Source organism: Oreochromis niloticus, linkage group LG6, assembly GCF_001858045.2.
Source record: "Oreochromis niloticus isolate F11D_XX linkage group LG6, O_niloticus_UMD_NMBU, whole genome shotgun sequence".
Classification (NCBI taxonomy): domain Eukaryota; kingdom Metazoa; phylum Chordata; class Actinopteri; order Cichliformes; family Cichlidae; genus Oreochromis; species Oreochromis niloticus.
In genome coordinates, this window is record NC_031971.2 from 38,147,109 (window position 1) to 38,171,948 (window position 24,840).

At 43.2% G+C, this 24,840-nt stretch overlaps 1 protein-coding gene across 1 annotated transcript in view; it reads left to right on the top strand.

Annotated features, from left to right (window-relative positions):
• The first annotated feature begins 6,612 nt into the window (after window positions 1-6,612).
• LOC100708169 (integrin alpha-L) overlaps window positions 6,613-24,840 on the top strand; it is a 48,593-nt gene continuing 30,365 nt past the window's right edge. The window contains exons 1-6 of the mRNA XM_025908062.1: window positions 6,613-6,706; window positions 16,654-16,728; window positions 20,102-20,231; window positions 21,792-21,874; window positions 21,968-22,053; window positions 22,140-22,254. Coding sequence (XP_025763847.1) covers window positions 16,686-16,728; window positions 20,102-20,231; window positions 21,792-21,874; window positions 21,968-22,053; window positions 22,140-22,254 — 457 coding nt within the window. The 5' untranslated portion in view covers window positions 6,613-6,706; window positions 16,654-16,685. The remainder of the gene's footprint in view (window positions 6,707-16,653; window positions 16,729-20,101; window positions 20,232-21,791; window positions 21,875-21,967; window positions 22,054-22,139; window positions 22,255-24,840) is intronic.

Here is a 24,840-nt window from a genome sequence, read left to right on the forward strand (position 1 = left end):
ACATGAAGATGAAACCAGGAGATGTCCTTACTGAATCATCAGAGCTGAACAGGTGATGGAGAAACAGGTTTACCTTTTAGGTGACATGAATGAGTTGAAGGGAAGTTATGAACAGTTTCTGAGAGACAAATAACACCAGGATCCTTTTTTTTACGTAGCTGACAGCTGGTAACTGTGCAGGGGCGGGTCTAGCAAAGTTTTGCCAGGGGGCCAGGTAGGGCATTAACAGGGAAAGGGGGGCACAAAGAAATACTTTTCTTTCTTATTCTCATTTAAAATGTCTCACTTTTAAAAAATAATTTCCTGAAACTTACAACCAAAGTTTTCATCTGATGTAAAATGTATAGAAATCATACATATACCAACAAGACAGTGTGCATCACTGTCACAACAGTGTTTGTTTTCATTCAAAGGCTTTATGGCTTTTCCTTTAATACCTGGTGTCTTTAGTCAAAATGCCCTGGTCAGTTTTTTGTCCCAGTCCAGCCCTCATACCGACCCAGTACTGGTAATTTTTCTTATGCAGATGAGGCATTATTTCTGTACCATGATTTAATTCCAGATGTTTTAAAGTTATTTATTTTTTTTGCACTTCTTGACTTGTAAAAGCCTATATGACATATGTTATTTCACAACTCATTAACTGCACAGAGAAGGCATCGTTTAAATTTGTTAAATATGTTTCTTTAAGCAAGTTCTTCATGACTGAGTTAAGTGTCCTCTTTTTTGGAAATCAAAATATGGTCACCCTAAGCTTCATCGTCGCAGTAAAGTTAGGAGGTACCGGCCAGCGATTCCATCTATTATTATGGGGAATGTGAGATCTCTCCCCAATAACGTAGACGAGCTGGCGGCTCTTACCCGACATCAGAGGAGCTACAGGGAGTGCAGCCTGATGTGCTTCTCAGAGTCGTGGCTAACTGCGCTAACTCCAGACTCACGTAAACATGGATGGTTTTCATCTGATCCGGGCCGACAGAACAACGGAGAGTGGTAAGAAGAGAGGAGGGGGTCGGCTGTGTTTGTGAACGATAGATGGTGTAACTCTGGGCATTTATCTATCAAAGAGACGCTATGCTGTAAGGACATTGAGCTGCTAGCGGTTAGCATGAGACCGTACTATCTACCGCGAGAGTTTACACACGTGATTATGATAGCTGTGTATGTCCCGCCCTCTGCTAACGCTGCAGCAGCCTGTGAGGTCCTGCACACTGTAACCAGCATACTCCAAACACAGCACCCTCAGGCCCTTTTCCTGATCTCTGGGGACTTTAATCACATCTCCCTGTCCTCCACTCTCCCCACCTTCACCCAGTATGTCACCTGCCACACCAGAGACAATAAAACATTGGACTTATTGTATGCCAACACCAAGGAGGCATACAGCTCGTCACCTCTCCCTCCCCTGGGGGGCTCAGATCACAACCTGGTTCATCTCCAGCCTGTGTATAAACCTCTGGTACACAGAGAACCAGTTGTGAAAAGCACAGTAAGGAAATGGTCGGCAGAGACTGAAGAGGCCCTGAGGAACTGTTTCCGTTCTACTGTGTGGGACAACCTCTGCAGCCCCCTGGAGGATGACCTCAACAGCATCACAGACTGCATTACGGATTACATGAACTTCTGTGTGGACAACACCGTACCCATCAAAAAGGTACGGTGTTTTTCTAACAACAAGCCATGGATAAATCCTGAAATTAAGGCTCTCCTCAAGGAGAAGAAGAGAGTCTTTAGATCTGGAGACAAACAGGAGCTGAGAGTTGTCCAGAAGAAGCTGAAATGGAAGATAAGGCAGGGGAAAGGAAAACTACAGCAGGAAGATGGAAGAGTAGCTGCAACAGGACAACATCAGAGGGGTTTGGAACAGCCTGAAGACAATCTCAGGACAAAAAACAACCCCTCAGGCTGCAGGAGACTTGGGGTGGGCGAATGACCTAAATAAATATTTTAATAGGTTTGATCAACCACACACCCCTCCCCCAGCATCGTCCCCCCTGCTGCAATCTCCTTCATCTTCAGGGACTGCCTGTCCTTCATCTCAGGACTTCACACCTCTCAGCTTCACACCTCCCAGCTCCCAGTCATTACACCCACCCCCGGCTTCTGTGGACTCCAACATACACACCCCTCCCCCAAAATCCAGTCTTTCTATCTCAGCACTTCAAGTGAGGAACGAGCTTCGCAAGATCAAGGTGCAGAAGGCTGCAGGTCCAGATGGCATCAGCTCCAGGCTCCTGAGATGCTGCGCAGATGAACTGTGTGGCATCCTAGGATATCTGTTCAACCTGAGCCTGTCACTGGGTAAAGTACCACAGCTGTGGAAGACCTCCTGTGTGGTACCGGTACCAAAGACCTCCCATCCCAAGGACCTCAGCAGCTACAGGCCGGTAGCCCTGACATCCCATCTGATGAAGACCCTCGTGAGGTTGGTTCTAAACCCTCTGCGCTCCCTGGTGAGGTCTTCATTGGATCCGCTGCAGTTTGCTTACCAGCCTGGCATTGGGGTGGAGGACGCCATCATCTACCTCCTGCACCGAGCTCTGACTCACCTGGAGAAGCCTGGAAGCACAGTGAGGATCATGTTCTTTGATTTCTCCAGTGCTTTCAACACCATCCAGCCACGACTTCTGAGGGACAAGCTGGAGCTATCGGGAGTGGACCACCACATGTCCCAGTCGATACTGGACTACCTCACAGAACGCCCACAGTATGTGAGGTCACAGGGCTGTGTCTCTCACACGGTGGTCTGCAGTACGGGGGCCCCACAGGGAACTGTGCTGGCACCGTTCCTCTTCACCCTCTACATTGCAGACTTCTCCATCAACTCCCCACGCTGCCACCTACAGAAGTTCTCTGACGATTCTGCCATAGTCGGTCTCATCACAGGTGAGGACGACTCAGAGTACAGACAGTGGACTCTGGACTTTGTAGACTGGTGTCAGCAGAACCACCTGTGAACATCCAGGGAGTGGACATTGAGATAGTGGACTCTTATAGGTACCTGGGTGTTCACCTGAATAATAAACTGGACTGGAGCCACAACACTGATGCTTTTTACAGCAAGGGTCAGAGCAGACTCTACCTGCTGAGGCGGCTGAGGTCATTTGGAGTACAGGGAGCAGAAGCGAATGGATGGATGGATGGAACTGTACAGTACTCTGTTTATAGTAACCATTGTCCTTGATGTAAATATGTAAGAAAAAAATTGTGTATGTTTCTGTACTGTTTGTTTGTATATGTGTCTTTCTGGCTGCTGTTACACCCAAATTTCCCCTTGTGGGACAATTAAAGGATTATTCTATTCTATTATTCTATTCTATACTGCAGGGGATCCAGAGTGTCTGGGATGTTGCTCTGGATGTAGGCCAGCACCACTCTCTCAAAGCACTTTGTAATGATTGGAGTAAGTGCAACTGGTCTATAGTCATTTAGATACATTCTTCTTTGCAAAACAGCTCCAGCTCAGTCAGATTAGATGGACAGCATTTGTGAACAGCAGTTTTCAGATCTTGCCACAGATTTTCGATTGGATTTAGATCTGGACTTTGACTGGGCCATTCTAACACATGGATATGTTTTGTTTTAAACCATTCCATTGTTGCCCTGGCTTTATGTTTAGGGTCGTTGTCCTGCTGGAAGGTGAACCTCCGCCCCAGTCTCAAGTCTTTAGCAGACTCCAAGAGGTTTTCTTCCAAGATTGCCCTGTATTTGGCTCCATCCATCTTCCCATCAACTCTGACCAGCTTCCCTGTCCCTGCTGAAGAGAAGCACCCCCAGAGCATGATGCTGCCACCACCATATTTGACAGTGGGGATGGTGTGTTCAGAGTGATGTGCAGTGTTAGTTTTCCACCACACATAGCGTTTTGCATTTAGGCCAAAAAGTTCCATTTTGGTCTCATCTGACCAGAGCACCTTCTTCCACATGTTTGCTGTGTCTCCCACATGGCTTGTGGCAAACTGCAAACGGGACTTCTTATGGTTTTCTGTTAACAATGGCTTTCTTCTTGCCACTCTTCCATAAAGGCCAACTTTGTGCAGTGCACGACTAATAGTTGTCCTATGGACAGATTCCCCCACCTGAGCTGTAGATCTCTGCAGCTCGTCCAGAGTCACCATGGGCCTCTTGGCTGCATTTCTGATCAGCGCTCTCCTTGTTCGGCCTGTGAGTTTAGGTGGACGGCCTTGTCTTGGTAGGTTTACAGTTGTGCCATACTCCTTCCATTTCTGAATGATGGCTTGAACAGTGCTCCGTGGGATGTTCAAGGCTTGGGAAATCTTTTTGTAGCCTAAGCCTGCTTTAAATTTCTCAATAACTTTATCCCTGACCTGTCTGGTGTCTAAATCCAATCGAGAATCTGTGGCAAGATCTGAAAACTGCTGTTCACAAACGCTGTCCATCTAATCTGACTGAGCTGGAGCTGTTTTGCAAAGAAGAATGGGAAAGGATTTCAGTCTGTAGATGTGCAAAGCTGGTAGAGACATACCCTAAAAGACTGGCAGCTGTAATTGCAGCAAAAGGTGGTTCTACAAAGTATTGACTCAGGGGGCTGAATAATTACGCACACCCCACTTTTCAGTTATTTATTTGTAAAAAATGTTTGGAATCATGTATGATTTTCGTTCCACTTCTCACGTGTACACCACTTTGTATTGGTCTTTCACCTGGAATTCCAATAAAATTGATTCATGTTTGTGGCTGTAATGTGACAAAATGTGGAAAAGTTCACTTTTGCAAGCCATTGTATGTGAAGTTATGAGTCTAAGGATTCTGTTTTTTTAACAACAGTCTAAATATTACTGGACTGTCAGGAGATGATGTCATCCCTAGAATCATATATTGTATTCCAGCTACAGTCCTGAATCTTCTTTGTCCTATTTTCTGTCTTATGATGCTTCAAAGGGGCTGACACAATCTGGCCGAGGCCTGTCTATGCGCAGTTTGCATGTTCTCCCTGTGTCTGCATGGGTTCTGTCCAGGTAGTCTGGCTTCTTCTCACAGTCCAAAGACAAGGAAATGGTAAATGGACTGGTTCTTATATAGCACTTTTCTACTCTATCTGAGCACTCAAAGCGCTTTACATAACTCGTTTATTCACCCAATCACACAAGCACTCTTCTAAGTTTGTAGTGCTATCTAACTACCTAACATTCATACTCCGATGGGGTTAGTATCTTGCCAAAGTATATTTGGCATGCAGACTAGGATTGAACCACCAACCTTCCGGTTAGTAGGTGACCTGCTCTATCTACTAGCTACTACCACCTGAGGTACCACCTAGCTAGTTAGGAGGGTTAGGTTAACTGGTGATTCTAATATGCCCATAGTTGTGAACGTGAGTACAAATGGTTGTTTGTCTGTGTTACCCCTGCGACAGACTGGCGATCTGTACCCCAACTCCCACATTATGGTAGCTGGGTCAGGTTCGCCCCCAGTTGATGAATGGTGTGGATTGAAGCCACACTGGTCTAATAGATGCATCATGGGATTTTTCATTGTTCTGCTAAAATATGAAAGACAGAAGATGAGAGGAAGAAGAGAGGTTAGATTTAAAGGTGAGGACTGCTCAGTGGGATTTGATAAACTGGAAATGTAAAGCTTACATGTAAGTTCACATATAATCTTGATGTTGTGTTCACTCTGATGTAAATTAGCCCCATCTGAGTCTGTGAGTTTAACAGCTACAAAGTCGGCTGCCTTCTTGTTTACATCAGTCTTTAAAAGGAAATTTTAGATCTCAGTGACATTTTCAACTGGATGAACAAATATAATAAAATATTTGTACTACTGGCTTTTACAGCTTATTTGACAGGAGTGAATATGTATATATATATATATATATATATATATATAGAGAGAGAGAGAGAGAGAGAGAGAGAGAGAGAGAGATCTTAATGCTGAGAAAAACAAAACTGACCACATAGACTGTGCTTTATTCACTTTGAATAAACAAACTTGTAAAAGCAACTTTAACAATATTATTTTGGACTTAAATGCACAAAAGGGGCAACTTTAACTGGTTCTGACTCCCAGTTGAAATATTTGTGTAGGCTGAAGTCATGTGCAGTGTAAAAAGATCTTTTAGTGCTCCCTCCTGGCAGATCTGTGTATATGCAGAGAGACACAAAATCACATGAAGTCGTTTTCTGTGTACAAACGTCATGTTTGTCAGAAGCAGTAACCAGTGAGGATGAACTCCAACAAGTACAGGTTCAGCTTTTGAACTGCTCATGTTTTAAAGTAAAGCCTTTAGTCAAAACAACACCTCTGAAACGGACTGACAGTATAAATCTGTAAACCTCTCTTTCCACAAGTGTTAAATTTTGTCCACTATATAGCTTCCCAATATTGAATTATGATATTTGTTTAAGCATTTTTGTAGATTTTCGAAACCAGTGAATCAACAGTCGAGAGCCACTTATCCTACTGGACTCAAGTGCAGCCTTTTTTCTAATGTGTGTGTGCGTGTGGAGTACTGCCTGTGCCCCTCAACAATAAAATTTAACTATTAATCACAATTTTGGTAAATAAAAGGATCTGGCGTGCATCAGTCACATGATGACCATTAACCAATCCTCGCCATTGACGGCAGAGCGCACTGTTACGAGCTCGCAAAGAGCACGCGCATTGTTTTCCTCCTGGGCTGTGCGGAGCTGTAGGAGAAACACAAATTAACTGGGAAACCAGAGTGATGCAGCAAAAAACAGTAAGCAGGGTGTACAACGTATACTTCAGTCTGTAGCACACGGGAGTATTAGCTTATTATGTACACGTTGGCAAGTTGTTTTGTGGCACCTGACGAATTGAAACGAAACGAATTGAAACACATGAGCGACACACATTAACTGTCCTTTTATAACACCGCGGTCAAGTGAGCCGTCATTTGTGAGTCGCGGTTTTATAACTCCACAAGTAGTGCTGGTCATTATTAGCCGCTAGCTAACTGAGCAAGGCTGCCATGGGTCTGTAGTTCTGTCCACCGTTTTAGGGATATATTTAGTTTTAAAGTAAGGTACAGGGCTTTCCCCTGCCTTTCTGGAGTGCTTATTTTTTACTGAAAACTATCTAATATGCATAGCCACGTAATTATGGAATATTGTAATTACACTGTAGTAAAAACACTGTAGTTTAAAGAAAATACATTAAAAAAACAGATTATATTAGATTTAAATTTCAAATATAACAACATGCTGATTTTACAGGAGAAGAATTATTGTATCGATACAGATAAAATAACAAGCTCTCTGCCTTGCGCAGAGTGGATAGTCAAACAAACTGAATAATCAAAAAGACATTGTTTTATATTTAATACCTTATTTTTGTATTCGTATTACTTTATTATTGTATAACTAGGAATAAATATTAAGGGAAGGATTCTGGATCAGCACCATATTGCAAACTTGTGGCCATAGTATATACAGTATTCTGGAGAAAGTATAAAATATCCCTGTATGTGTGTGTGTGTGTGTGTTTGTGTGTGTGTGTGCATGCTTTATGTAATATACTTTATTTAAATTAAAACTTATAAATAAAAACAATAATAAACACAACTACAATAGTTTGGTTCTATAACATTTTTCTATCATTATTTTATTATGGATTAGGCACAAGAGTTGTTAAATTTGGATAATTAAATAATAGACTAATGCAGTGGTTCCCAAACTTTTTTTGCTGGGCCCCCCTTGTTTAACAAGAAAAATGTTCGCGCCCCCCCACCCCCGCGCGTACACGCGCGCACGCACACGCACACGCGCACGCACAAACACATCCTTCAACCACACCACCCATATTTTGCTCCATTGCGGTTTATTTCACACCTCAAACATTTATTAAACAATTAAGCAAATACAAATAATCTGCAATAAATTACAGGTAGTAAGAAAATAAACTACCAACTCTTTTACGCTCAGTCCGCACCTACACGGGTATTTTTGAACGCGCAGCTGTTTCGGGCACATGTAAACGGCGTATCGAATCACCGAGAACGGAGAGTTTTTAAAACTCCTTTTTTTTTGCGTTTACGTGTGGACAAGGAATACAGAGTTTGTCACGCAATGTCAAAGGTATGTGCCTTTTTCACGTCACACTGTGCGCCACGTTATTGTTTACATGAGATGAATTGCAGAATGGCAGATAGAGACAAAATACTGTTACTGTTAATCTGACTATCTGCAGGTTTTACAGGCTTACATATACAGGCCATTACTGTCCCTGCATTTAGAAAGGCAGAGGCATCACGGTGTAATTATTTTACATGTAGTTGTTTTTTTTCCTGTGTAATAATGTTCAACATTGCTATTGTAACCCAGTGTTACTTTGGTTATCTGATATTCAGTATATATGTATATATCTATATTGGGTGTTCAGTTATAAAATGTTCTTTAATGGCTAGAATTGCCAAAGAAGCATCAAACGCTTTTTCAAAACATGATCTTGACGTTGGTATTGTGACTGGGGTCACTCATCGCATCGAGCTGGAACCTCATGTCCCATTCAAAGAGCGGACAAGACGCGTTTCACCCGCTGATTTCAATGACTTGAAAAGACACCTCCAAGACCTTTTGGCAGCAGGCATTATAGAGGAGTCGCATAGCCCCTATGCCTCTCCAGTAGTGCTTGTTAGGAAAAAGAATGGGGAACTGCGAATGGTTGTAGATTATCGGAGACTAAACAACCTCACCAAAAAGGACGCTAAAATGGTTCACAGTTTTAGATCTCAAGAGCGGGTACTATCAGCTTGAAGTTGAGCCATGTGATCGACCCAAGACAGCATTCACAACGCCGTTTGGAACATGGCAATTTCGGAGGATGCCTCAGGGCTTGACTAACTCCCCTGCCACATTTCAACGGACCATGGAGAAAGTGATGGAGGGAATTAACCTCCAGGAGGTTGTTGCATTTCTAGATGACCTCATAATCTTCTCGAACTCCCTGGAAGAGCATGAAGAGCGGGTGATGAAGGTCCTTAAGTGCATTGCTGAGTTTGGTCTGAAGTTATCCCCTTCTAAATGCAAGTTCTTCCAAACCTCCGTGAAATATCTGGGGCATGTAATATCTGCCCAGGGGATCCAGCCTGACCCAGACAAAGTTGCTGCTGTGAAAGACTGGCCATGCCCACAAACTGCCAAAGAGCTTCGGTCATTTCTAGGTTTCACGGGGTATTACAGGCGGTTTGTGAGGGATTATTCTTGCATTGTCAGGCCGCTCAATGACTTGTTAAAGGGAGAATTAGCCCCCAGGCATAAAGGCCAAAAACATTGGCCACGAACAAAGTCACCCTCACTTGGGGGAAAATGGACCCCTGCCTGCCAGACTGCTTTTGACCTTATTGTTGAAAAACTGATTTCAGCACCTGTTCTGGCTTTCGCCAACTGGCAGCTCCCATACGTACTACACACAGATGCCAGTATGTCAGGCCTGGGGGCAGCACTTTATCAGGTTCAAGATGGCCAGACTCGAGTGGTAGCTTATGCTAGTCGTGGCCTCTCCAAAAGCGAAAAGAATTACCCGGTACATAAATTAGAATTTCTCGCCCTCAAGTGGGCAGTAAGTGAGAAGTTCCATGATTATTTGTATGGGGCTAATTTCAAGGTGCTGACTGATAACAACCCTTTGACATATGTGTTGACCAGTGCGAAGCTTGATGCTACAAGTCACAGATGGCTTGCTGCTCTGTCGCTTTACAACTTTGACATACACTACAAATCTGGCCAACATAACACTGACGCTGACGGGCTCTCTAGGAGGCCTCATGGACCCTCAGAGGAGGACGAGGAGTCCCTGGAGACAGACAGAAAAATCTCCAGCATGCTGGAATGCGCTAGCTTGTCCCCTGAGGAGTTTAAAGTTCTCGATGGGGAGGCAATGAGTACTGTGTGTAAGCGTCATAGTGTCAATGTCAACACGATCTTAGGTGAAGGCACACAGACAGTCGACACTGTAATCCCTGCCGTGGAAACACTCTTGTGCAATGACAGTGCGGTTCCTGATGACCTTGAGGATCCGGTCCCCATACCTGGCCAATCAGCTCTACCAGGAATGTCTATGGCGGACTGGTATCAGTTACAGAGAAATGATAGCTCTTTAGCCCGCGTCATAGGCATTCTAGAGACTGGGGATGAGACTTTTGACAGAAGGTCTGAGGAACCTGAGGTGGCTCTGTTTTTACGGGAGAAATCCAAGTTATGTCTAGTTGAGGGAGTACTATACCGCAAAGTTTTCGATCAAAAGGGGGAGGCCTTTAATCAACTTGTCATTCCTGATAGCCACAGAGAGAGAGCCTTCCAAGGAGTTCATGACGAGACAGGTCATATGGGTATTGAGAGAACCTTAGAACTGGCCAGGGCGAGGTTCTACTGGCCAAAAATGGCTAGCTACATTGAGAACAAATGTAAAACATGTGAGAGGTGTGTAAGGCGAAAGGCACGAGTGCAGAAAGCTTCCAAACTTGTCAACATCAAAGTCACTGGTCCCCTTGAATTAGTTTGCATAGACTTTCTGACAATAGAACCCGATTCGAGAGACACCAGGAACATCCTAGTACTGACTGATCATTTTACAAAATATGCACAGGCATATCCCACGAGAGATCAGACAGCGAAAACGGTGTCCACAGTTTTGTGGGAGAATTTCATCAGTCACTACGGGTTTCCTCGCAGAATCCATAGTGATCAAGGTGCTTGTTTCGAATCGGAAATAGTGGCAGAGCTTTGTAAACTAGCAGAGATTACGAAGTCCCGTACGACACCCTACCATCCACGTGGAAATCCGGTGGAAAGATTCAACAGGACTCTGTTGGACCTCCTCGGGACTCTGGAGGATAAGAAAAAAGAGGAGTGGAGGAAGTATGTTCGCCCCCTTGTACATGCTTATAACTGTACAAAACATGACGCAACTGGAGAAGCGCCCTTCCTTCTGATGTTTGGTAGAGAGCCACGCCTTCCGATTGACCTCTGTTTTGGACTTAGTCCACGTGGCCACAGCACCAGAACACATATTCAGTATGTACGAGAACTAAAGAGTAGGCTGAAGTATGCATACGACCTAGCCTCAAGAAATGCTGAGAAGAGACAATTGTTGAACAAAAGACGCTGGGATGCTAAGGTTACTGCCCTTCCATTGGAAGTGGGTGACAGAGTCCTGGTAAGGAATCTGAGCCTCAGAAAGAAACACAAAATCTCTGATAAGTGGGAGCCTATTGTGCACATCGTTGTTAAGCAGCCGGATGAGTCTATCCCAGTTTATGTGATTAGGCCAGAGGATGCAGAGGGCAGAGAGCGAGTTCTGCATCGTGACATGCTTCTTCCCTGTGGGTTCCTACCAGTTAACCTGCAATGTGACAGTCAGGATGTGCTAATCAGTTCGGTTCAACCTCTCATGAGAGCGGATGCAGGGAGCAACACAGAAGAAACTCAGCTGGAGGAGGAGTTTGAGCAAGACGAGGAAATAACCTTAACATCCAGCCAATTTCCTGACAATGACTTGATGGCGGATCAAAGGGATGTTCTGGGAGAACAGGAGGCGTCCCAGCCACAGTATCCTCTGAATCCTGGGGCACCTGAATTCATTCTAGATCTGACAGGATCGGAGATAGCAAACGCTGAGGAGGTGCTCAGCCCAGCACTGACATGTGGTAGGCCACAAAGGAGGAGAGTGCCACCGGCTTACCTCAGTGACTATCAGGTCGGCTACAAAGTCGATTGTAAGCATCACAGTTTCAATGCGCCGATGACACTTGCATTGCTCAATAACTTTTTCCTGTCATTACAGCAACAGATTGCTGGGTTAGTGCAATCTCTGTCAGGTGATAGTGACGGGGACGTCACACTTTAAGCAGGGGTGGATGTAACCCAGTGTTACTTTGGTTATCTGATATTCAGTATATATGTATATATCTATATTGGGTGTTCAGTTATAAAATGTTCTTTAATGATTTTGAGGTTTTTTATTGCTATTGGTTTGCGGCTGCTTTACGACAGTCGACTGTGATAGTACATCCTAGCGGGAGGGGCTATGAGCTCACATGGCTTGTAGCTGTGCCAGAGAGCAAGCTTGGGTGAGCTAGCGGGGAATATCTCCTTCTGCAGTAGCCTTAAAAAAAGACTATTGTTCGTTCTCCTGCCAGGTAAAAATCTGTTTCATATGTATATTGTACTATTCCATGTGTTATCATGTGTTTGCTATGATGTGATGTGTAGTAATGGTTATTAAGGTACTAATCGCTAATCGGGGATAAGCTAGCAAGCTCGACAATTAGCCGCCATGCTAAGCGGACTTTGGTAGCCAAGTTCGTATGTCACTGTGGGGCTATGAGCTCACATGGCTTGTAGCTGTGCCAGAGAGCAAGCTTGGGTGAGCTAGCGGGGAATATCTCCTTCTGCAGTAGCCTTAAAAAAAGACTATTGTTCGTTCTCCTGCCAGACGCCTCGCTGCTGTGCTGCCTTGCTGCTGCGCTGCCTCGCTGCTGTACTGCCTTACTGTTGTGCTGCCTCGTTGTCGGGCTGTCTCGCGGGTGCCATTAAGGATCGGCGGCTGCCATTCATTCATCCATCCGGACCTCGATTATTTGGACCGAAGTACTCACACACACGCCCGCACTCAGTGCCATACACTCTCTTTATTTTGCTGGCCAGCTAACACCATTGTTTTATTTTCTTGTTGCATTCGCAAAGACTATCCAAAGACATTTTGGTTATTGTCAAATAGACACTCTCTGATTACAGACTGAGGAGGTTGTGGTGTTACAACCCCAGGACTGAGAAAAAAGACTCTTTACACAATATATTCACTTGCCACCTGGTTAGAAGTGGCCATTGATAAAAATATATTTTTACTTCCTCTTGTCTTTGTTTGTATTGTATCCCAGGGACGTTCTAATCAGAATCAGAATCAGAATACTTTATTTATCCCTAGGGGAAATTTTTTTTTTTTTTGTTACAGTGCTCCATAATAAACAGACATTAACAAGACAGACAATACACTAACTAAGAATAGTACAATATATACAAGCATATATATACATAAGTCGTTTATTAATAAATAGCTAAAAAAGAAAAAGAAAGAAAAAGAAACATGTGTGTGTTAAGTGGATAAGTTATAGAGGGAGATGGCCACAGGCAGGAATGATTTCCTGTGTCGTTCAGTGGTGCTTTTTGGTACTCTCAGTCTCTCACTGAACATGCTCCTGTGACTGACCAGCATGTCATGGAGTGGGTGGGAGGTGTTATCCAACATTGTCTTTATTTTGGACAACATCCGCCTCTCCGACACCACCTTGAGGGAGTCCAGCTCCATCCCCACAACATTACTGGCCTTACGGATCAGTTTATCGAGTCTGTTGGCATCAGCGACCCTCAGCCTGCTCCCCCAGCATGCAACAGCATAGAGGATCGCACTGGCCACAACAGACTCATAGAAAATCCTGAGCATTTTCTGGCAGATGTTGAAGGACCTCAGTCGCCTCAAAAAATAGAGACGACTCTGGCCCTTTCTGTAAAGTGCTGTGGTGTTTTTTGTCCAGTTCAGTTTATTGTCAATGTGTACTCCAAGGTATTTATAGTCCTCCACAATGTCAACACTGACCCCCTGGATTGAAACAGGGGTCAAGTGTTTCCTGGTCTTCCTGAAGTCCACTATTAATTCCTTGGTCTTTGCCACGTTGAGCTCCAGATGATTCTGCTCACACCACGTGACAAAGGAGTCGACCACAGCCCGGTACTCTGTCTCATCATCCCTGCTGATGCATCCAACCACCGCTGAGTCATCAGAAAACTTCTGAAGATGGCAGGTCTCTGTGCAGTGGCTGAAGTCTGTGGTGTAGAGGGTGAAGAGGAAGGGGGAGAGGACAGTCCCCTGTGGTGCCCCTGTGTTGCTGATCACCTTGTCAGACACACACTGTGGAAGACGTACATATTGTGGTCTTCCTGTCAGGTAATCAACAATCCAGGACAACAGAGAAGCATCCACCTGCATTGCTGTTAACTTATCACCCAGGAGGGTCGGCCTGATGGTATTGAAAGCACTGGAAAAGTCAAAAAACATGACCCTCACAGTGCTCGCTGGCTGGTCCAGATGGGTGTAGACACGGTTGAGCAGGTAGATGATGGCGTCCTCTGTTCCGAGACGAGGCTGATAGGCAAATTGCAGGGGATCCAGATGTGGTCTTACAATGGGTCGCAGCTGGTCCAGGATGAGCCTTTCCAAAGTCTTCATGATGTGGGAGGTCAGTGCCACGGGCCTGTAATCCTGGGGGCCACTGGGGCGTGGCGTCTTTGGAATAGGGACGAGGCATGATGTTTTCCACATCACTGGGACCCTTTGCAGGCTCAAACTCAGCATAAACAGTTTATGAAAGATTCCACACAACTGGGGGGCACAAGCCTTGAGGACGCGGGGACTCACTCCGTCTGGTCCAGCAGACTTGCCTGAGTGAAGTCTCCTCATTTGCCTCTCAACCTGGTATTGAGTGAAGGTGATGGGTGGGGGAGGGGTGTCAGGAATCCCACAGGAGGCAACAGTGCTATGGGAAGAGAGAGGCTGGCACAGTGGTGTGGCTCTGGGTTCCAGTCTGACTACAGGTGAGGTTGAGGGGGTGTGAGCAGACACTGTGGTGTCGAATCTATTGAAAAACAGATTCAACTCGTTAGCTCTATCCTCACCTCCCTCAGCTCCCCTGCTGTTGGTTGGCCTGAATCCAGTGATGGTCTTCATGCCCCTCCACACCTCTCTTATGCTGTTCTGCTGGAGTTTCCACTCCAGCTTCCTCCTGTAATTGTCCTTAGCCTCTCTGATCTTGTCCTTTAGTAACACCTGGACCCTTCTCACCTCCTCTTTATTGCCCCCTCTGAAAGCCCTCTTCTTGTCGTTGAGGAGGGCTTTGATGTCCTTAGTCACCCACGGCTTGTTATTTGGGTAACAATGAACAGTCTGAGTTGGAACAATGGAGTCGGTGCAGAAAGTTATGTAGTCTGTGATACACTCAGTTAGCCCATTGATGTCCTCAGCGTGAGGCTCACAGAGTGTCTCCCAATTGGTCACCTCGAAACAGTCCTGTAGTTCCGCTAAGGCCTCCTCTGACCACCTCCTAATGCTCCTCGTGGTCACAGGTTCCCTCCTCACAATTGGCACATAGCGGGGGGTGAGGTGAATCAGGTTGTGATCTGACCTACCAAGTGGGGGGAGGGAGGAGGAGCTGTATGCATCCTTTACATTAGCATACAGTAGGTCTAGAATTTTCTCTCCCCTGGTCGGACAGTCCACATATTGTCTGAATGTTGGAAGTGTATTGTCCAGTGATACATGGTTGAAGTCACCCGAGACCACAATAAAGGCACTCGGGTGCTGAGTCTGTAACCGGGCTATGGCAGAGTGGATAGTGTCACATGCAGCTGTGGGGTTAGCAGAGGGAGGAACATAAACAGCCACCAAGATGACGTGAGAGAATTCCCTGAGTAAATAATACGGCCTGAGTCCAACAGCACACAGTTCAATGTCCGGGTAACAAATCCTTTCTTTGATTGTTATGTTGGCAGGGTTACACCACCGGTTGTTAACTAAAACAGCAAGCCCACCTCCTTTCCGCTTACCGCTAGCGATGCTGTCCCTGTCCGCCCGAACAGTGTGGAAGCCTTCCACGGAGGCATTCTCGTCGGGAATGTCCTGGTGCATCCATGATTCGGTGAAACACATCAGGCTACACTCTCGGTATTCCCTCTGACTCCGTACCAGTGCTGAGAGCTCGTCGATTTTATTCGCTAAGGACCTCACGTTTCCCATCACGATAGACGGCAGACACGGTTTATACCTCCTCCTCACTTCGAGTCTCCGCTGTCTCACCGTCTCCTTCTTTTTTCTCTTCTGTCCTTGACCTCTGCATCCCCGATGTGTTTTTCTCCAAATTTCAGCTGGTACTTCCACGGGTCTGGCCAGCGAGCCAGCCGGCATCAGGGCGATCAGCTGATCTCTGGAGTAAACAGTCCGTGAGTGTAGGAGATGTGCCGCGGTCCCGTTCCTTGATAAAAGTAATAGTTCCACGGCCACCAGAAGAAGAAAAACTCTCTCAATCCACATGATTGGGTGAAAGATAATAAACGGATGAAAATACAAGTCAGAAAAAAAAAAGAAAACAAAGCTAAACTAAGAGAAAAAGCAGGAGCGACTGCAACAGGCTGCACGCTGGTTGGCGCATGCGCACTAATCCCCCCCTAGGGGGCGGGCCCCACACTTTGGGAACCACTGGACTAACACTTGTTTAATCAGCTAACACCTCTCCTATGGACTTTTTAATGGGAACATATTTAGTTTCTCAGATCAACACAGCCCTGTCCATCAACACAATCAGCAGCAACCCCTCAACAGCAACATTGTACCCCATCAGGTTAAACATATGCTACTTTTGCTTTGCATTGTCCCCACCTGATGACAATGATATAATATGATGAGATTCCATATTAGATTATTGATGAATTTTGGTTTTTGTTATTCGGCCTGGTTCTATGTGCCCCTTTTTAACTTTGGGAACTCGCCCCTTCAACATCTCTGTGCTGGAACCTAAGGAGTATCCTAGCCTGTGAGAGTCTGTTTGGGCAGGTGTTTCCTCCAAGTTCCTGTTATGTGCTCACTAAAATGCTGGCTTGTGTCTTTATCCTATTTCAGACTACGAGATCGGAATAGAGCAACACAAGACGATGAAGAACCACATAGTCTGGCTCATTTGTACAGCGGCTGTTGGTAAGATTTGAAACAGATTTCCTCTTTTTGAAATAGACAGAGATCCTTTGTTTGTCTGGGGAAGAGTTGTGGGAAGTTTTCTGAATATGAACTTTGTGTATTCACTTCAAAAACAGGCAAGTGATTTCTTCCACATGCTCCCACTTTTAGAAACAAAGCCAATTCAGTTCTATTTACATAGTACTAAATTACAACAACAATCATTATGTTATAAGGTAAAGACCATACAGTAATGTGGCAAAAAGGACGCCTCTGAAACTGATGAAATCTTCCCTTAAACCTTTGTGGGGTTGTTTGTTTTACGTTAAAAGAGCAGATTGTATGAGTATCTGTGTTATAGATCTAATTTATTGTATTTTTTAGACACTCTCATTTCAAATGTGTAAAGAGTAATAAATACAGGGAGTGCAGAATTATTAGGCAAATTGTATTTTTGAGGAATAATTTTATTATTGAACAACAACCATGTTCTCAATGAACCCAAAAAACTCATTAATATCAAAGCTGAATGTTTTTGGAAGTAGTTTTTAGTTTGTTTTTAGTTTTAGCTATTTTAGGGGGATATCTGTGTGTGCAGGTGACTATTACTGTGCATAATTATTAGGCAACTTAACAAAAAACAAATATAGACCCATTTCAATTATTTATTTTTACCAGTGAAACCAATATAACATCTCCACATTCACAAATATACATTTCTGACATTCAAAAACAAAACAAAAACAAATCAGCGACCAATATAGCCACCTTTCTTTGCAAGGACACTCAAAAGCCTGCCATCCATGGATCCTGTCAGTGTTTTGATCTGTTCACCATCAACATTGCGTGCAGCAGCAACCACAGCCTCCCAGACACTGTTCAGAGAGGTGTACTGTTTTCCCTCCTTGTAAATCTCACATTTGATGATGGACCACAGGTTCTCAATGGGGTTCAGATCAGGTGAACAAGGAGGCCATGTCATTAGTTTTTCTTCTTTTATACCCTTTCTTGCCAGCCATGCTGTGGAGTACTTGGACGCGTGTGATGGAGCATTGTCCTGCATGAAAATCATGTTTTTCTTGAAGGATGCAGACTTCTTCCTGTACCACTGCTTGAAGAAGGTGTCTTCCAGAAACTGGCAGTAGGACTGGGAGTTGAGCTTGACTCCATCCTCAACCCGAAAAGGCCCCACAAGCTCATCTTTGATGATACCAGCCCAAACCAGTACTCCACCTCCACCTTGCTGGCGTCTGAGTCGGACTGGAGCTCTCTGCCCTTTACCAATCCAGCCACGGGCCCATCCATCTGGCCCATCAAGACTCACTCTCATTTCATCAGTCCATAAAACCTTAGAAAAATCAGTCTTGAGATATTTCTTGGCCCAGTCTTGACGTTTCAGCTTGTGTGTCTTGTTCAGTGGTGGTCGACTTTAGCCTTTCTTACCTTGGCCATGTCTCTGAGTATTGCACACCTTGTGCTTTTGGGCACTACAGTGATGTTGCAGCTCTGAAATATGGCCAAACTGGTGGCAAGTGGCATCTTGGCAGCTGCACGCTTGACTTTTCTCAGTTCATGGGCAGTTATTTTGCGCCTTGGTTTTTCCACACGCTTCTTGCGACCCTGTTGACTATTTTGAATGAAACGCTTGATTGTTCGATGATCACGCTTCAGAAGCTTTGCAATTTTAAGACTGCTGCATCCCTCTGCAAGATATCTCACTATTTTTGACTTTTCTGAGCCTGTCAAGTCCTTCTTTTGACCCATTTTGCCAAAGGAAAGGAAGTTGCCTAATAATTATGCACACCTGATATAGGGTGTTGATGTCATTAGACCACACCCCTTCTCATTACAGAGATGCACATCACCTAATATGCTTAATTGGTAGTAGGCTTTCGAGCCTATACAGCTTGGAGTAAGACAACATGCATGAAGAGGATGATGTGGACAAAATACTCATTTGCCTAATAATTCTGCACTCCCTGTATATCCAATGTTCCTCTGAGGCTCTAGGATAAGCTACCTCACTATATGTAATCACATTCAGGAGCTGGAATTCCTGAATGTGTTGTTCCTGCACATGTGTTATTATATTTAATAAAAAGTGGCCTCCTCCTAACCACAGAGGGAATTGTTTTACTATGGAGGGTTTTTCAACTGATGAAGTACACAGAGCTCGCATACAGTGGAGGAAATATTTATTTGATCACTCAGAAAACAATGAGCTGCCGGGGGAGTGGCAGCACTGCTCGAGAGAAGCCAGACCCAGCAAACAGATTTTCCAGGACCTGGGTCTGGCGCTCTGCCTGGTCCTGTAGTTGTTGTCAGTTACCCAGTCAGAGCGCAGGGTTTTCCCAGTAGTTTATTGACCATGTTGTCGTCTCTGATGAACAGCAAAATATATGTCACTGGAAATGTATCAGGGAAGCCCACCCAAGTAAACGGTGTGTGCTAGAAACACCATATATAGAAAAACGTGTTCATAGATAAGAGTGGAGTGTGACAAGGCTCACTCTAAGCACAGAATGCCAACAGTTCATTCAGCTCTCACAAACATGTTATCTCAGCACACATATACAGTGTTGTGGAAAAGAGTTTGCCCCCTTCCTGATCTCCTAGTTTTGTATGTTTGACATTGAGTCCTTTACAGCTCTGTGGAAGAATTTTGGCCCACTCATCTTTGCAGTATTGTAATTCAGTCATATCAGAGGGTTGCTGAGTTAGTTTCATGCCAGATGTAATGGGACACACAGCTTCCAAAAAGTTCAACTTTTGTCTCTCCAGTCCACAGAGTATTTTCCCAAAAGTCTTGGGGATCAAAAAGACGTTTTCTGGTAAAAATGTATATTTCGCACATGGCCATATAGGTTTAGATTTTTTTCCCCCTCAATAAATACCATCATTTAGAATATGCATTTTGTTTTTACCTGTGTTATCTTTGTCTAATATTTCAATTTGTTTGATGATCTGAAACATTTAAGTGTGACAAACATGCAAAAAAGACGAAATCAGGGAGGGAGCTAACATTTTTTTACACCTTTGTACATCATATTCAGTGGACCTGCCCTGTTATCTAGTCCAGCTCTGGGCGTGCTCTTTTCATATTCCTTTTTTCACACTAGCTTCTCACCCCGTTCCACCATGTGCTCTTTGTACTGCCTCTTCTTCAGGCCCCAGCATGATACTGAGATAGGAAGAGAGTGACAGATGCAAAGTGATCAGTGTTACCCAACTCGATGCCCCCATATAATTCAGGCACACCTCTCCCATCTGCAGCAGTGCAAAAACCGCATCCCGTATAAGCTGTGCTTTTTGTTTATTGGTGATGCAGGTTTCATTTAGGGTATCTTAGATCAGATCTTAGTTAGTATCAATTTCATGCTTTTCACTTTCTCAGCTTCAACCATCCCTGCCTGTTTGGCTTTTAATATCGACACAAGGAATCCTGAAGTCTTTCTGGGTGAACCAGGTGATTTCTTTGGATACAGAGTTCTACAGTACTTGAACAAGTCTAGTAATAACAAAGGGTAAGTTTGCTGCTCGGTTTGTCACTTCAAATACATATCCATATATTTCTCTTTTTCTATCATATATAAGATACTGTGACAAAGTGAATGAACAGCTGGAATACTTTCCACTTGTCTCAGAAGTATTTACTTTTTACACATTAAGCACATTATTCTCTACATATCTTTATTTGCTGTGTTTGCCAACGTAACATCGCTTCACTTACTGTCCAGGGTTTGTTTGTGTAAGCATTGCATTGCAGTCAAAATCAAGTCAAATAAAGTTTCACATATATTGAAGGTTACTGTAAATAAATGGGAACCTGAAATGTCTGCTTACCTACCACCTTCCATGACACTCAAGCCAGACTTCTTCACACACTCCTGTGATGGATTGTACTTTTGACTCAAGACATCTCATAATACTGTATCCTGTGAGTGATCTAACACTGTTGAAGGCACTAATTAAAACTCTTCTGCTGCACTTCAAACCCAATGCTCAATGTAATTACATAGATTTAGTAGAAAATTTAGTAATAATTTAGTAAAAATCCATTTTTTAAAATAAATATTTAAGTTTCTGTAACATTTCTTCCTTTTTAAGTGCATGAAACTGATTGTTTTTGACTAATTTGAAATACTGCGCAGATGAAGGGAACCACATTTGACAGTAATTTCAAGTAAATGAAAGTCAAATGTCCTTTAATACTGTAATGAGCAGGCATAAGCAGGCACGAGACGCAGTGAGTGAGTAGCTGGTTATTTACTGATACTGGTATCACATGTTGGAGTGTGTAGTGTGATGCTTTCCTTATTAAAGAAAAAATATATTTCTGATGAATTTAAACCATTCTGATCCTTTTACAAAGTGTGTAATCACCTTTGGTGTTCTGACTCTGTTCCTCTAATCTTCTCTCTGTCTTTTTGTTCCCCCGCTTAGTTTATGTCAAGTTAATCTCGTCTCCTTTTTCAGTTGTCTTCCTGTTGTAAGTTTGGATATTAATATAAAGGAGGACAAATATATCCTAAAAACTTTCATATTTAATGAACCATCTATTCTTCAAAAAAAGTCTTATTATCTGTGCATAACAGATCAAAGCAGAGCTGGAAAACTAAAAAAGTGAGACTTTACTTTTTTTACTTTTTTGTGTATTTTTGAAACATTTTACTCTGATTCAAACAACTAGTTGAGATCTTTAAAGACTTTTAACTTTTTCTGTTTTAACTCTTGTGTGGTAACTCCTTTGCAGAAAACCTGTGTATTCTCTTTGAAAAAAAATCTTCATATTAAATTAAATAATATAAACTTGGGGGGTGAGACAGGTTTTACAAATGAGTGAATGAGTACTAAAATTTAAAGCACACAGAGTGGAGAGTGATTGGCTCACAGAAGGCAGGCAAGAAAATGACTGGACTAGAATAATGAGGTCGGTATGAATTTGACTGTGTGGGAAAATGTAAACGATGTAAAGAATAGGATAGGAGCTGAACATCAGGGAAAGCAGGCAGATGATTACAAACTGTCCCTATAGAACTTATGCATAAACTTCATTAACTAATTAGTGTCATAATTTTCCACAGGATAGTCGTCACTGCACCTCTCAGGCTAAATGGATCTGGAGGAATTTACCAACCTGACCAAAACAAGTGGTTCAACCCTTCTGGTATCAACAGAATATTACACAATTTACAACTCCATTAAAATATAGAAATAGATTACTGTAAAAGTTTGTGTGTTTTATAATAAAATGTTTCAGTTGCAGAGGACCTGCAGTCAAACAAAACAGTAGTCAAACATCTGGGCTTGTCGATCGCTGCTGACTCCTCCGGCTCCAGATTCACTGTGAGTAAATCACTCTCTGTCCTCCTCACTATGAGAAAAACAAATTAATATGCAGAGCTTTATTTAACTTTTATGCTCTGATTTAGGTTTGCAGTCCAAGTTTGGTGCATGAATGCAATGAGAACTCCTATCTGAACAGTATTTGTTATGAGCTCTCTGATCAATTCCGGGAAATCTCCTCTTTCAGACCCGCATATCAAGGTAAAGTGTTCCTCCATGTTTATTTTAGTAAAAGTAAGTAAGTAAAATGTATTTATATAGCACTTTTTACAGATAAAATGACAAAGTGCTTCACAATAAAACCAGAAATATAAATATAACCTTCGTGCCGCTGCCTGAAAAGCCCACATGCTTTGAACCTAGTATGTGGGACCAACAGTAACCTCTGACCTGAAGACTTAAGAGCTCGGGAAGAAGGAAGAGGTGCTCACAGCTCAGAGATATACTGGGGAGTTTCATCATGTAGTCCTGTAAAAGTTAAAACCAAAATTTTAAAATTAGACCTAAAATTTATCGGCAACCAATGAAGAGAAGCCATAACTGGAGTAATCTGTGATCTCTTGTTAGTGCCAGTTAAACCTTGCTGCAACATTCTGTGCAGTCTGAAGACGATCCAAAGATGATTAGCTGAAACAAGTAATCAGAGCATTACATTAATCTGAAGAGAGATGAAAGTAAAATAATCATCTAAAGTTCTGCCTTTGAAACCAGTAGTCTGAGATTAGAGATGTTTCTTAGATTATAAAAACAGTTCCAAGCAATAATCAGAGTTTCTGATACTGTTTTCACTTTTTAACTCTTCTTTTAGAGCACCAGATCCTCCCCCTGCTCACCTTTACTCATCTTCCTTTTTCGACTCTCTAATGTTATTTTTCTCTGAGAAAATCCACAAAATACATCAAGTCCTGGCCTCTGAAGTTGCCTGTAGGCTTCCCTCTGTAATTCCTCTCCCATTACACTGTTTTTCTGCTTTCCAACTTCCTTCTGTCACTGATATTTCAGATCTCATCTGTAAGTTAAAATCTTCTACCTGTCAGCTAGACCCCATTCCTACAGTTTTGGTCAAAGCCTATCTACCCTCTCTGCTTCCCCTCATATCTGCTATCATCTACTCCTCACTTACTACTGGAACTGTTCCTGTTCCCTTCAAAGTTGCGGTAATCACCCCAATACTGAAAAAAAAACAGGCTTAGATCCCAATAATTTTGATAATTTCCGTCTCCAATTTACCATTTCTATCCAAAATTCTTGAAAAGATAGTCGCCACACAACTCCACTCATACTTAACTAATAATAATCTGTATGAACAGTTCCGGTCTGGTTTTCGCCCCTCCCATAACACTGAAACTGTGCTAATAAAAATAACCAATGATCTTCTGATGGCTGCTGACTCTGGTTTACTCTCCATTCTTATTCTTCTCGATCTGACTGCCGCTTTTGATACTATTTCTCACTCACTTCTCCTCAGTAGGCTAGCCTCCATCAGTCTCTCCCATATCCCACTAGTCTGGTGTAAATCATACTTGTCTGATCGCACTCTGTTTATTCGACTTAAATCCTTTACTTCTCAGTCCTTTCCTCTGGTCACTGGCGTGCCCCAGGGATCTCTCCTGGGGCCCCTTCTTTTCATTATCTACCTTCTTCCGCTTGGACACATTTTTCGTTAATACAATATTCAGTTTCATTGTTATGATGATTTGTCCACTAAACCTGATCCTGCTCTCCCCCGACCTCCCTCACCCTCTGTTTAGCCGAACTAAATTCAAATAAAATCAAATCAAATCACTTTTATTGTCACATCACATGTGCAGGTACACTGGTACAGTACATGCGAGTGAAATTCTTGTGTGCGAGCTTCACAAGCAACAGAGGTGTGCAAAAATACAATAACATAAGAACAAGCAAAATATAAGAATGGGAATCTGAGAGTTATATGAATAAATATATGTACAATATAATAGTACAGGGTGGGCCATACAGGGAGTGCAGAATTATTAGGCAAGTTGTATTTTTGAGGAATAATTTTATTATTGAACAACAACCATGTTCTCAATGAACCCAAAAAACTCATTAATATCAAAGCTGAATGTTTTTGGAAGTAGTTTTTAGTTTTAGCTATTTTAGGGGGATATCTGTGTGTGCAGGTGACTATTACTGTGCATAATTATTAGGCAACTTAACAAAAAACAAATATATACCCATTTCAATTATTTATTTTTACCAGTGAAACCAATATAACATCTCCACATTCACAAATATACATTTCTGACATTCAAAAACAAAACAAAAACAAATCAGCGACCAATACAGCCACCTTTCTTTGCAAGGACACTCAAAAGCCTGCCATCCATGGATCCTGTCAGTGTTTTGATCTGTTCACCATCAACATTGCGTGCAGCAGCAACCACAGCCTCCCAGACACTGTTCAGAGAGGTGTACTGTTTTCCCTCCTTGTAAATCTCACATTTGATGATGGACCACAGGTTCTCAATGGGGTTCAGATCAGGTGAACAAGGAGGCCATGTCATTAGTTTTTCTTCTTTTATACCCTTTCTTGCCAGCCACGCTGTGGAGTACTTGGACGCGTGTGATGGAGCATTGTCCTGCATGAAAATCATGTTTTTCTTGAAGGATGCAGACTTCTTCCTGTACCACTGCTTGAAGAAGGTGTCTTCCAGAAACTGGCAGTAGGACTGGGAGTTGAGCTTGACTCCATCCTCAACCCGAAAAGGCCCCACAAGCTCATCTTTGATGATACCAGCCCAAACCAGTACTCCACCTCCACCT